Genomic DNA, 14,948 nt, shown 5'->3' with positions numbered 1-14,948 from the left:
TTAGCTATCCAAACTTGACACAGTATCCACATCTGATGCTGCTTACATGTGTTCTTTTGTTGCCTGGCTTCCACTGGCCTCCCAACAATGGGCCAGAGATGGACATAGGGCAGATACAATTAATATTAGAGCTCCAATGAGGTCATGCATTCACTGCACAACAACACTCGAACTTTATGCCTCCACTTTGACTTAAGTCCAGTGTCAACCTTAGCATGACGAAGTCTATGATGCTATAACTCTTTCATGTTACTAATTTTACAGACAGCTAGAGCATGGTCTACTGACCTAGGTTTAACATTTTTTAGTTTATAAGTACCATTTAGCTCTGAGCCAGAACAAAGTAGCTCACCTCTTCTGGACTTATATATATATATATTACAATCTGACTTCTGCACCATTTCAGTGCAGTAATGTGTTCATTGTAAATAAGTATTGTAGTAGTTCTATTGTATGTTTATCGCCTTATAAATAAAATAGAAATTTTAATTTTAAATTCAGTGAATTAATGTGATCTTAATAAATGAGTGTTTGTAAAATGATTCTTTCATATAGTGTTCATTAAAAAAATGATGATCATTCCATTTGGGACCTGTGGAAGGTACATTGGCTTACTTGTTTCAGTTGTAAATATTTGTCATGTATTATTGTTTTTCTGACATATTCTACATCGTGGAGGACCTCCTCACTATGGATCAATTGGAGTGAAAGTAAATCTAATCTAATCTAGTCTTACATCTGTCTTTGCCAAAAACAACATTTACATCTTTCTTAACCAAAGCATAAACAGACAACAAATTTGTTGCTAAACCAGAAACAAGAATGACACATCTGATTGAAGATATACCTGATGAATTGACAATAATATTTCATTTCCCTTCACTTATTAGTTCAACACTATCAGTACAATTCACAATTGTTGTCTGCTATTTTCTGGTGCAAAATCTTGAAGCCATCCCTTGTTGAAGTCACATGTGATGATGCTATGGAATCAATGGTTCACTCATTCCAATTGAAATCCAACATACCAAGAGCACTAAACAGTGACTTGTCTACTCCCTGGGAATCCTTCTTTGATAATTATTGCCTCTGGGCACATTGGCCTGGAAATGGCTATTCTTCCAACTACTGAAATATTTGTTTTCTTCTTTTCTTATTTGCCCCTGGAAAAACCATACTGCAATTTCTTACAATGCTTTGTGAATAAAGCACCATCACTGCCATATTCATTCAACTGGAAATATTGTTACACACTTCCATTTAGCAACTTTTCTTTCTTTTGTGATCTGAAATTTTCATCCAATGTACTCGATACCATATCTATCCTGCAAGGCAGACAAACTATTGGTAAACCTCTCAGCATAATGGCTGCAATTAGTCCAACAACTGGTTTATCCATACTCTGCAGTTTGTTTGCTACATCTGGAATATGAGTTACATAATTCCAAAAAATTTGTTTCCAGTTTTGTATAATGTGATGTCCAACAGAGCATCCCAGAGACTCATCCAACTAGATGAATTCTTCTCTGCAGTCAGATATTCCAGGGCATCCCAAGCTTTCTTTGTCTTTACTGTGTTTTTTGAATGTACTTACAGAAACTTACCCAAATGCAAAAGCATGTGTCTACATGTCTTTATCATTTTCTGCATTCACAGGAGCACTTACACCCACAGCATATTCCCATACCTTTTCATGTTTTAGCATTAGTTTTTTCTCAAACTTCTATGTATTTTAATCTTCACTGCACTTCAGTTTGTCTACACTGGAGTAATAGTTTTCATCAGACTTAAATTTGAAAACCAAATTTTCAGGCACTAAGTCACACAACTGTTTTCTCCCTAAAGAATGAGTTCAAGCACTGATGAGTTTGATGAAACACTAAACAATGACAGTTACCACAAACAATGTGATCACACTTTCTAATACACTTGCTCAGTGATCTATATTCTTACCAGCATAACATACACAGCTCACTGCTCAGATTTACCATCTTGGGCTCCTCACCTGTTTGAATGTGCTGCTGTTTGTGATGGGATGGATATGTAAATAGTTACATCAATCATAACACTTTTATTCATACATCTATCTTACATTGCAGACAAAGACTGACAAGGTGACAACAACACAAAGATAGTCTACCACCACAAAGGTGGTTACAGAAAGAAGAAAAGATATGCCACATTACCAACATAAAAACAGTACTTGATTCTTAAAGTGTTCCTAGAATAATTAATATTCAATGATGTTTTGGAAATGCAGCTGCATGACATCTGTATCTTGCCATGATTTTTCGAACGACAACAATTCAGACATCTTCAGGTGCTACAATCTTGAACCTCATAGAATAATCATAATGCTGAGAAAACTTCAAGAATCAAGTACTGTTGTTATGTTAGTAACCTGACACCATATTTCATTACTGCTGTAACCATTTATATGGCAGTGGACTATCTTTGTGTTGTTATTCTTTATCATTCTGTGTAAACAATCTAATGCTGATAGTAAATACAAATGTTATGAATAATGTAGAATATCATGCCCATCATTAACACCAACAAATTCTATCAGGTTATAGGCCCAGGTTGAAGGAACAGCTAATCTATACCAATCTCCTTATGATCCCCTTGACATGAATTAATCTTTGATGATGAAGTCTGTAGGACTCAACCAGCAAGACTCAACAACACAACATCTCTGACTATTGAGTGACACTGAACTGATACTCTTTGCCAGTTTAGTATCGACATGTGTCACATTAGGATGTTTGATGCATGACAGTGAACCTACATTATGTAAATAAATTAATGAACTCTGATGTATAAATTTGTGTCATATCATATCACACTCATACATACCCAAATTCCTATATTGCAGACCTGGGACTATCTTGTCACACCATATTTTCTCACTTTACTCCCAAGCCAGTTACTGCATAACATCAATGCTGCCATTACCATACTCTGCCACTATGCGTTTCACCTGAACTGACATAGAACATTCATATGCAGGGCATCAAACTGTGTTCAAACCTGAAAGAATGACACAATTGTGCAGTGTACCAGCCACCCTGTGCATCTATGGTGTCCCACCCTCAATCAGTGTGCAAGAATGGGCTTGTTTGGACATGGAATATAAACTGACATGTTTGGTGCTCTGCAATGGCACTTTCAAGACTCTCCATGGGACTTAAATTCAAGTATGGTGTGTCATTACAGTGCGGGATTGAGACACACTATCCAACCAGGTAGACAGCATGCTCTTATTGATGCTACTGTTTTGACCATTAAACATTTGACAGTAAACATTTTCATGATTGTGCTGCTCAATCAGTCGAACAATGCTCAGATGTAATTTTCCACCCTACTATTTTGTACAACTGTCAATGTGTAACAGGAGTTAACAATGGTAGCCATCTTGTCTTACCGTACTCTTCACTCACAACAATGGTAGCCATCTTGTCTTACCGTACTCTTCACTCACCTCGTGATGGCAAGAACTCAGACTTGGATGAAATCAAATCAAAATCACTTATCAAGACAGCCTCATCACCATGCCATCCCAGCTGGCTGATTATCATGACTTTGCCTGACAGCTGACAAAGAAGCTGGCATCCCCTCCTTGCCATGGCAGTTGGCCGCTATGACACACTTCTGTCCAAATGACACTGAGATGACATCACTCGGCCTGATCAAATCTCACAAGTGAATGATATTTCCCTGCAGCAGTTGCCAGATGACATAACAACTTGTCACATAGTGGATGGTGATCTCCTGTCAGGTGCCACAAGTCTATGCTGGTTCCACCTGCATTTCGGCACTTCTGCTCATAAGAGCCAAAGGCTGTGCACATTTTGCCACCATGTTATGTGACCCACATTGTGAAAGCTAAATCATAGATGCTACCCAAGACACTCATCTACAGGATATGAATATGCCCTCAATGATTGCAAACTGCAGCATTTGCGTCACCTAGAGAACAACGTTACTGCATTGAACAAGGCATTCCAGTAGCATACCATGGTTCCAGCAACATCTGGTGGAAAAATTGTTACACATAAGAAGCCATCTGCACAACATGTGTTCCTTCCTGCACGACTGCAATGGCTGTGTGACCAGATCATGACATAAAATATGCTGGTTTCAAGCAATCCTCTCTCACAACAGATGATGAGTGCAGTGCAGGGCACATGATCTGCTGCCCGCCACAGTTATGATCTCTCAACCTGATAACTCATATCCCATGAGAAATGTTCCAGTTATGCCTCACCCCAAATGCTTATGGCACTTCCAGCTCACAAGAAACGATCCATGCCTGCCCTGCTTTACGGCCAGCCATAACCGGATGCTCACATACCCCTGCACAAAGATGGCCATAACAACATTCCACCCCTCTTCTCTCCTCATCCTGTGCTCCAGTGCTCTACACTTGAGGGGAGGGGGGTGGTGGTGGTGGTGGGGGGGGGGCTCTATGGGGACTTCACCGGTAAGACTCCCCAACACAACATCTCTATTGAGCAGCACTGAGTAGATACTCTCTGCCAGTCTAGTCTGGACTCGACCTGTTAGGTTTGGACATAAAGTCCACAACAGAGTACATACATTATGTAAATAAATTAGTGAACTCTAATGCATTGATTCATGTCATATCATATTGCACCTGTCCTAACCTGAGTTCTTACAGGCCTTTGTCTTGTTCTACACCAAGTGTGTGCTTTCACATGTTGTTGTTATGTATGTCACATATTGTGTGTTCTTTATTTTATTGAGTGAATAAATCAGTTAAAACTAAAGGCTTCTTGTTTGCAAACACATTCTGCAAACAGTTTTCTCAATGGAGGATTTCTTCACACTCATTTGAAGAACAGTTGTCAGCTGAAATATTATGGCAAGATGTTGACATCATCTGACTGCAGTTGTTGTTTCACAAAGTCCTTCTTCACAAACTAAAGGAAACACACAAATTTTCTTTTTAAAAGCCCCTCTGTATAATCAAGAATAACCTTTAATCTAGCAATAGTCCTCCCCTAGTAGCTGAGAGGTCAGCGCGACGGAATGTCATACCTAACGGCCCGGGTTCGATTCCCAGCTGGGTCGGAGATTTTCTCTGCTTAGGGACTGGATGTTGTGTTGTCCTTATGATCATTGTTTCATCCCCATTGACACGCAAGTTGCCGAAGTGGTATCACCTCGAAAGACTCACACCAGGTGAATGGTCTACCTGATGGGAGGCCCTAGCCACACGGCATTTTTTATTTTTATCTACCAGTGTTGGTAACACTTGTGTCCTACTGAATCATAAATTTTGTCGAGTTCCTCTGTTTTCTCCATTATACAGGGCTACTATAAACAATTTATTCATTTTCCAAGTTCTATTTTTTATTACATGTACAAATATAATTTCTACATGTATAGAACTATAACATCATTGAATTTGCATTGTGCTCATCAGTTAGCATTATGAAAGCAGTGCCTTGACAAAATGGTAACAAAGCAAGAAAATAGTTTTTGTGTGTTGGAATCCCAGATCACATAAGAAACCATGATCTGGGTTGGAATACAGGAGCTGTTTATCTGTTACAATAATGCAGCATGTATTAAGAAGGAGTTATTGAAAAGAACCACTGTGTAAGTAGAGAACTGTGCATTGTTATTGAGAGGTTAGGATCTCTGGTCATCTTTGTAAACAGAAAACCACCGGTCAATGAAATGTACCATATGCAATGGTGGAGAGGATGAGAGAAATGTTCATACGCAGTCCCAAAACATCAATGGTCTGCCAAAACCACAAACTTTTAATACATCATGAAACAGTGGAAGATTTTGCAGTGGTGGTTACATTTCAGTATCTACCATCTGTGGCTTGTGCAACAACGAAAACCTGAAGATTATGGTTGACCCTTCAGCTTTGCTTCACAATGCAGTAAGTACTAGAGGATGAACATTTTGCCTCCAAGCTAATATTCTGCAATGAAGCAACCTTCAATTTATCTGGATAGGGTTATTGCCACAATGCAATTGTGTGGGCAGTGAATGTCCTCATGAAATTGTGCGACATGAACAAGATTCACTGAAGATTAATATTTTCTGTACAGTGTTCCAGACAAAGTTACATGGGCTGGTTGTCTTCTGTGAATAGACTGTGACAGGTACCTCTTACCTTTAAATGTTGCAGTTGTGGTTGTTTCCACTACTCACTGCTGATTCTGAGAATTTCATTGTTCAACAAGATGAGGTATCCTCTCATTGGATTATTGATGTTCATCACTACCTAAACAGTGAACATCTGCATCACTGGATTGAGTGTGGTGATAAAGATGATGTGCCTCTTTCCCTTGGCCCTCCAAGTCACCCAGCCTAATGCTTTGTGACTTTTCCCTTTGAGGGTACACTAAGAGTTGTGTTTGTGTACTACCTCCACTGTCAGGAATACTGAAAAAGCTAAGTGAACACATCAGTGATGCTATGATGACCATTGACAGGATTTTGTTAGGAAAGGTATGAAATAAACTTGACTACTGCTTTGATGTGTGTTGTGTGGTCGGAGGGCACTCATAGAACATTTTCAGAGTGTAGAATGCAAACTTAGTGAGTTTACAGTTTTAAAAATGCACCAATCATTTTTGTACTGGCAATAATTCAGAAAACACATAGCTATTAAAGCAAATGAATCATTTATAGAAGTTCTGTATTGTTACTGCTAATCTGGCAGATAAAATTAAGCTGAGTGTGCACATCTGGTCTCTCAGGCAACTACAGTAGTTGAGTAGCATGTCTGCCTGAGGTGGTATTGTTCAATGAAACTAAATGGTTGCTCTGTCTGCCTCCAGGCATCTTGGGTTGACCTCTCTTACAGATGCATCACAGTGTCCAAGGGCAGTGCAGTGTTTGAAGTTCACAGAAAAGTGACTTATCTCATGGACATATTTAGTTCCATTTGTCTTTAGCATATACATGAGTTACATACTAATAAGTCCAAGTACAAGGAGGTCCTTATTTTGTAGATCATCTGGACTTTGCTGTATGTAGTACAAGTTTGGGTCTGTGGAGAGAAATCTAACCTGTGTGAAAGGAAATCTATGAGAGGAACCATATAAGGCCAAACCCAACAAAGACATATGTGTGACTTGAGTCTATGGAACAGTGAAGTCCAGCACAAATTTAACGTAGAATGGACAGGAACCCAACTACTGGACTGTAACACTCCAAAACTTTTGACAGTAGTGCTTCACTGAGCCTTTATATTAAAGAATCAATTTATGGATTCCAAAATAAAATTATTATTTTCAAAGTAGCAGGTTTCCAGTGGGGCCCATGTCCTTTTACAGCCATTGCTCCAAGATTGGCTCTGCGTTTTTCTGTGGCTGAATTTGGCTACACAGTATGATACATGTCATCTCATGTTATATACATAGGTGCTCTTCTGAACAAAGCATGTAAGCTGATTACAGGCTGTTTGAAGTTTACTTTAGCAAATAAACCATAAGACTAGTGAAGTGGCTATATCCAAGGGCACACCCAGTAAAGGCCAATGAAGTTCAGTAACCTGATCACCTGTCCCTCCCTAACGTAGAAAGAAATTAGATATATGTATCAGTCCAGTAATAGTTTAAAGAAAGTCTTAACGTGGGTATTGACCAATGTAGTAAATGTGTTCAGAGCCATCTCGAAACTAATCCATCAGTCATTACTATTCTCCTTGCAGTATAAAAGTCAGAGCTTTCTGGGTGCTAAAAACCTTCAGCTGAATTCAGTTTGTCATGTTTTTGTATCACCATTGCCACAAATATAGAAAGTATTCACATCTGTCAAAATGTTACCTGTTTAAGGGCATATTAATGTGTTCAAATGCCCTACAAACTACTTCCTCATAATGAAGTGCACGGAAGGTGTACTTATCTGTTGTGAAGTGATAGCACTAGTATGTTTGGATATTAATGAACAGACTTTTTAAATGGTTTTGAATTTCATTTTTTAAGAAATCATGCTTTGTTTCCTCCACTTTGCACAAAATTAGTATTTTTCATTCTGCAGGAGAGTGTATACTAATACAAAACTTCCTGGCAGATTAATACTGTGTACCAGACCAAGACTTGTCCTCAGGACCTTTGCTTTGTGCAGGCAAGTGCTGTGTTGCCTGATCTACCCAAGCCAACTTGCAACCCATTCTCACAGCCCTACTTCCACCAGTACCTCATCTCCTACCTTCCTACTTCACAGAAGTTGTTGTGCAAAACTTGCAGGACTAGCACATCTACAAGAAAGGATATTGTGGAGAAATGGCCTAGTCACAGCCATGTTCAGAGTGAAAAATTTGCTCATGAAACATCCCTCTGGTTGCAGCTAAGCCATGTCTCCATAATATCACTTTTTCCTCAAAGTTTTGCAGGAGAACTTCTGTGAAGTTTGGAAGGTAGGAGGTGAGGTACTGGCAAAAGTAGAGCTATGAGGATGGATCATGAGTCTTGTCTGGGTAGCTCTGTTAGTAGAGCATTTGCCTGCCAAAGGCAAAGGTCCCAAGTTCCAGTTAATGTAACAGGAAATTTCATTTAGAGAGTTCACCATTCCATCTCAGAAATGAACAGTACAACTATTTAAGGAGATGACATCTCATAACAGCCAAATAATTAATCAGAGAGTGCAACTACAACAGGTTGGTGTGTATGACACTCAAAAGGTTCAAGAAGAACATAAATGTGCATATGCACAACAAAAAACTAGAAATCACATGTTTTAGTGCCCATTGTAGACAAATCTCTATGTGGAAGATGATTTCCTGCAGGCTACCACAAGATCCTGGGGCACATGTGACATGAAGTCATTGCACATACCCGGGATTCTGTTTTTGCATCTAAGTGTGTATTCACTAGTTTGTATTTCATCTATGAAGTTGTGTGTTTCTGATCCAAGAAATTTTTTTTATTATAATTTGCCAATACCAGTACATATGTAAAGGGTGATCAAAAAGTTTCTGTTCTGAGGCCATGCAGTCCATATTTGGTGTGTCAATCAGGCAAAATCATCTTGAGAATTGAGACAATTAACCCACCAACACATCAGGTTGAAGATACCCATTTGGTGAAACATCATGTCCTGCTGCATGAAGAAGTCTGTTATTGATTGCTGCACGTCCTCATCTGACAGGAATCATCAACCCTGCAAGGCCTTTTTTAAGGGACTGAATGTGTAATACTATAATCACATGGGGAGAGGTCACAACTCTAGTCTAGGGCAGGTGGTCGAGTGTTTCCCACTTAAGTTGGTGTAACATCTGTATCACAACATTTGTGATACCCGGTAATGAGTTATCATGAAGCAGCGGCACCCCTTCTCACAGTTTTTCCAGGCATCTTGCCTTAATTACACATTGTAACTTCTCCAGCATTATGCAGTACCATAATACTTCCCAGTGATGGAGACACCAAGTTCTTTGAAATCAGTATAGATGAGTGAGGACTTCCAGCTCAATCAGCAACTTGTGTTGAATCATGCCAAGTATGGAACTTGATACATGATTCCACAATGATGATTTTTGATAGACATATTGCCCCATATACATTCTTCATTCTCCAGTGGATGTCTACCAGTGTTTATTCTTTGGAAGACAAAAAAGAATAACAACACATGGTACTGTTTGGACACAATTTGTAATAATGTTGGCACAGTTCACATTTTCACATTTACGGCACACATGTAAGAAGTGCTATGTTGAATATACACTGAAGCAGTGCCCTCAAATGGAAACTTTTTGATCACCCATTATGAAAGGTTTCATCAAAATGAATCTGTTCTTCTCTCTCCTCATTAAAAAATATTACTATTTTTTTTGCACTGTAAAGTAGCTTTCACTACCCAGTCAATTACCTATAGTAAACAACATGATTTTAGATGTGAAGAAGCAGGTGAAATGTAGTGTTAAGAACTACACTTGATTACTGATTGGTAATGGAACCAACATATCTTGTGAGCACTTGAAATTATACCTTCCTGTAATCATTAGTTATCAAAACAATAAATAACATTTGTGATTTAAAAAAAAAAAGAAACTTCAGTAATTTACACATTTTATTTGCACTATGTAACATTATTTACAGCAATGTAATTACATATGTTATATTTACAGAATGATCATATACACAGGGTTATGTTTTTCTCTTAAATACATCATCACTGCATTTCTACCATTAACAGAAATAAATAAATAAAGTTGATTCCTATCCTAATACCTCATTCACACCAGAATACTGATCTCCAGCCTTACACAACAGAGTCAGGAACATTAATCGTTACACTAATCAAACAGTACTTTCACCTATTACATGGCAAAGATCTGCTTTCAATACAAAAATATAGTAAAAATTTATTTTATGACAATACTGATTTAGAGTCATGCTGCCTCTCTTTTCACAGAATATTCTGCACTTCTGCACTTGTAGAAAACAGCTGTAGCAAGTATAACAGACTGTGAACCTATTGTATATAAAACTTACTCTATCAAATGTATGAACTTTAGATTTCAATTACTTTGATAATAACATAATTGGAATAATGCAGAAATTAGTTTCACTTTCTCTTTGTGGAAGATGGTTCAAGTTTAACAATTTAACAATCATGTATTGGATGACATTATCGCTTATTAAACCAAAAATATATTTATTTAAAGACTGATCAGTGGTGGCCATGATGTGTTTTGTCAATATAAATGCAAAATATATTAATTATACCTGATTAATTAATTGAAAAATGTTTCTTTTTATGAAACTGGAGCAGACAAATAGCTGTTTTTAGATCCCTGCATGAAATTCTAAAAAGGTAATCGTGTTGTTTCATTACAGGTCTTCCACATAGTGCTCAGCATAAGGTTTAATGTATGAAGAAATGAAGTTCTGTTTTCAGCAAGTAATGAAATATTACTTAACTTTTTAAGATGCTTAACACTTCAGTTCTGCAGCAGAAATAATATGTAAGGAGTAAATTTTTTATCATCTCACCACCCGTAAGATACACAAGTAAATAACTAAACACATACTCTAAACTTCTTGTGTTATAAAATTCATGTTATTGAATTTTCATGACCATTTACTCTGAAATTTCCTTCAGTAATCACTGAATATAGTACATAGAAATTATTTCAGCAGTGTAGTCACTTATTCCTCACTGTTGTATCAGGTAACATGGAACTGAAACATGAGCCATTCAAGAGGAAAAAATACCTACAATAGTTGTTTTTAGACATGGATATAAATGGCCTGTGCAATGTAGCAATCTAACTTGTGACAAAAGAAGTGAAAGTAACAGATTATATCATATTGCTAACTCTTATCACACTAAAATTGAATTAAAGAGTTTGTATTGGCTAAAAGGCATTGAATTCTGTTTCAAAGCCACAACAGACATTTTGCCATGGAAAATAACCATATATTTGTTACACACTACTGATATCATTGCCATTTCACTTTTGTAGAGTTTCATTTGCCTGTTATACATAAAAATCTGCACGCATTAGTCCATTATGTATCAAACAACAGTTCAGTAAAAAATAGAATCAGTCTTTAGCATGTATCCAATATATTCCTCCTCCTCATCTACATCATATAAGCCTCAGCAAGGAGTGATGTAATTCTTTGTTTTTATTTATTTTTAATCTAGTGAAGTAAGACTTTTAGCATTTTTTTCTTCTTCTGGGACTGCATAGAGATTCTCTATGTGTAATACTTACTGTGAAAGGTAACCTACACATATCATCAAAATATTTTCTCCAGTTTCAGCACTGAATTACAATAACAAAATGACACACAAAAATAAATAACAGTGAGAGAAGAATGGGTTCTCAAACACAAATTCTGAAATTATCTTGCTTAAGGTGAGAACTACAATATTCAGCTATTTTACAATGTTTCTAAAGAATTTCTGCAACATTGTATATGACAGTATTTAATAAATTATGTAGCTTGGTAACACATTCTCAAATCACACTAATGCCTTACTTCTGTTCACTATCCAAAATTTTCAAAGTGATGGATGAAATAAGGCAATTTGCGACCTTTATTCACCTCTTCACAGGCAGCCATTATACTCTTTGTAAGAGGTCGAGGCCCACAACTGAATACTCCAATCTTACTTACCTGCAAACATAAAAAATACAAAAATTGATGATAATAATAATAACCATAATAATATCCTGCAGATTAATGATAATAATAAAGATACTATGCTTATCATGTGTTAAATAAAAGGGCATCTCCATGTATCAGGAATAGCAGAAAAGACGATATTGAACCTTTTGGAACTCTGTATTAATAAGATGTGAATTTCGGTGTTGATGTATGTTAGTGTCATTCCTTAACACTACACTAAGTTTAATATTTATTAGTTGTCTCTTAGATTACTATGTTGGAATAACAATGGTAATAATAAAGATTCAAGGAAGTTTAAAATGTATTTCTATGAAACAGAGTTATTATCTAAAATATGTTTCAGAATTTATGTAAAACGAATAGAGGTATTATAAAGTAAAGATGTTGGTGTGATGTACTGTGAACTTCCTTTAGACATAGAATAGGGAGTTCGAATATATGTAATACACATAATACTAAGTGGCAAATTTATTATTGTACTCACATAGCTATGCTTCTTCTGCACAAACTTGAGGAAAGATGACATGTCTGGTCGACCAAAATGATTTATAGCCTTCAGTCCTGTGAACATGCTCATTTTTGAGAGTCTCTGGAAGTGATTCTCACAAATGTACTGTAAGAGATTTGTCACAATGTATTAGTGAGTATACAAAGAATGTAATAATAACTAACTATGTGTACTTTTAAATCTCCTGCTATGCCAGTCTTTGTAAATACACAATAAAATTCAGATTTTATTACAATATACAGTAACAGTCCCACTACAAAATGATTGAGTAAAATCATCTCGGGCTTCCTACTGTTTCAATTTGTTTGAACTCCATTTTGCTTGGCTGTAAGCCTGAGATACTATGATACTTCTAAAACCTGCAGCTAATCCCTTCAATCTTGGTAAATTTTGTTACACAGTTTCAGCTAAAAATCTTGTCAACATTTCAGTGGCAATGAATGTCAGCTTATTATAGGTAAGTGATAACATGTAGACTTTTAAAGACCCTTAATTCTGTCTTACCAGCATTGTAGTCCTTAGGTCAAACTTGTGGAAGAATTGTGTAATGAAGATGTGTATCTCTAAAACATTTGTTACATCCTTCTTCTCAACATCTCGCAACACTTCAATGAACCATTCAAAATGTCGATGTGAAGGACAGATCCACAAGAAATATACCTGAAAAAAAGTAAATAATTTGTTAATGTCTTCTTCAGACAGTTTGGAATTTTCAGTTATTTTGATTTGCACATTATGTTCTGTAAATCCATATAGAAGGGTAAATTTCAGGACTATGGAAGAAATCAAGTAATACATTAACAAAGGGCAAGAAACTCATAGAGATGTATACACTTTATTAATAATTAAACTATGGAAAATCCAGGATAGAATAATGGTAGTGTTATGGAAAGAATAGGTTGCTACTCAGCATATAGAGATGAAGCCCATTTACAGAGAGGCACAACAAAAAGACTGCTATACATAAGAGCTTTTGGCCAAAAGGCCTTCTTCTAATGTAGAAAAAACACAAAAATTCATGCAAGGACAATTTTCTCTCTCTCACACACACAAGACCACTGTATCTGACCACCGAGGCCTGTGTGAGTTTTCTACATCAGAAAAAGGTCTTTAGGCTGAAAGCTCACATGTATAGCAGTATTTTTGTTGTGCCTGTCTGTGACTTAACTTCTTCCGTTTACTGAGAACATTAATATTTACTAGTGCTATACTGCTCAACACTGTTTGTACTTATGCTAGTTAAATGTTACATGATAAGTTAGAAGAAAATATACCACTTTGAAAAACCACTGCTGTTTCTTGCTGTGTTGTATTATAAGGGGCATTCAAAAAGAAACATGCCAGAGGCATAATTACAGAAACCAGTACCTGTATGTTAGAAGTATTGACCCTCGCTGTTGAGACACTTGTCCCACTGTTACACAAGGCAATGAATAGCTGTCTCATAAAATTCCTGGGGCTGCAATGTTAACCAGTTCCGCACATACAGCTGGACGTTATCATCTGAGGTGAATCATGTGCCCCTCAGAGCCTTTTTAAGGGGACCAAAAATGATGTAATCACAGGGAGAGAGGTCTGCACTGAATGGAGGGAGGCCGAGAATCTTCCATTTGAATCTCTGCAGGAGTGCTGCGACTGTGTTGGCTGTATGAGGCTTTGCATTGTCATGGAGCAGAATGACCCCATGGGTGAGATTGCCTGGTCATTTTGATTTGATCACTTGGTGAAGGGTGGTCAAGGTTTGTGAGTAACATTGGGCATTCAATGTTGTCCCGTGCTGCAGGAAGTGAATCAGAAGTGAATCATTTTTGGTCCCCTTAAAAAGACTCTGAGGGGCAAACGATTCACCTCGCATGATGACATCTAGCTGTACGTGCAGAACTGGTTAACATCGCAGTCCTGGGAATTTTATAAGATGACCGTTCACCGTCTTGTGTCACAGTGGGACAAAGGTCTCAACAGCCAGGGTCAGTATTTCTAACATGATTTCTGTTATTATGCCTCCGGCTCATTTCCTTTTGAACACCTCTTATAAATAGCTGTTTGCTTAAACAATATAATGGAAGGAAACATTCCACGTGGGAAAAATTATATATAAAAACAAAGATGAGGTGACTTACCGAACAAAAGCGCTGGCAGGTCGATAGACACACAAACAAACACAAACATACACACAAAATTCAAGCTTTCGCAACAAACTGTTGCCTCATCAGGAAAGAGGGAAGGAGAGGGGAAGACGAAAGGAAGTGGGTTTTAAGGGAGAGTGTAAGGAGTCATTCCAATCCCGGGAGCGGAAAGACTTACCT

At 37.3% G+C, this 14,948-nt stretch overlaps 1 protein-coding gene across 1 annotated transcript in view; it reads right to left on the bottom strand.

Annotated features, from left to right (window-relative positions):
* Positions 1 to 10,044: 10,044 nt before the first annotated feature.
* LOC124606261 (dual oxidase) overlaps positions 10,045 to 14,948 on the bottom strand; it is a 528,122-nt gene continuing 523,218 nt past the window's right edge. Inside the window, exons 20-22 of the mRNA XM_047138239.1 lie at positions 13,147 to 13,302; positions 12,619 to 12,747; positions 10,045 to 12,122 (exon numbers count right to left, since the gene is read on the bottom strand). Of these exons, the coding sequence (XP_046994195.1) occupies positions 11,994 to 12,122; positions 12,619 to 12,747; positions 13,147 to 13,302 (414 nt within the window). The 3' untranslated portion in view covers positions 10,045 to 11,993. The remainder of the gene's footprint in view (positions 12,123 to 12,618; positions 12,748 to 13,146; positions 13,303 to 14,948) is intronic.

The sequence above is a fragment of the Schistocerca americana genome, chromosome 3, assembly GCF_021461395.2.
Source record: "Schistocerca americana isolate TAMUIC-IGC-003095 chromosome 3, iqSchAmer2.1, whole genome shotgun sequence".
In the NCBI taxonomy this organism is placed as follows: Eukaryota; Metazoa; Arthropoda; class Insecta; order Orthoptera; family Acrididae; genus Schistocerca; species Schistocerca americana.
Note: the sequence above shows the minus strand (reverse complement) of the source record. Positions and strands in the feature narration are given on the sequence as shown.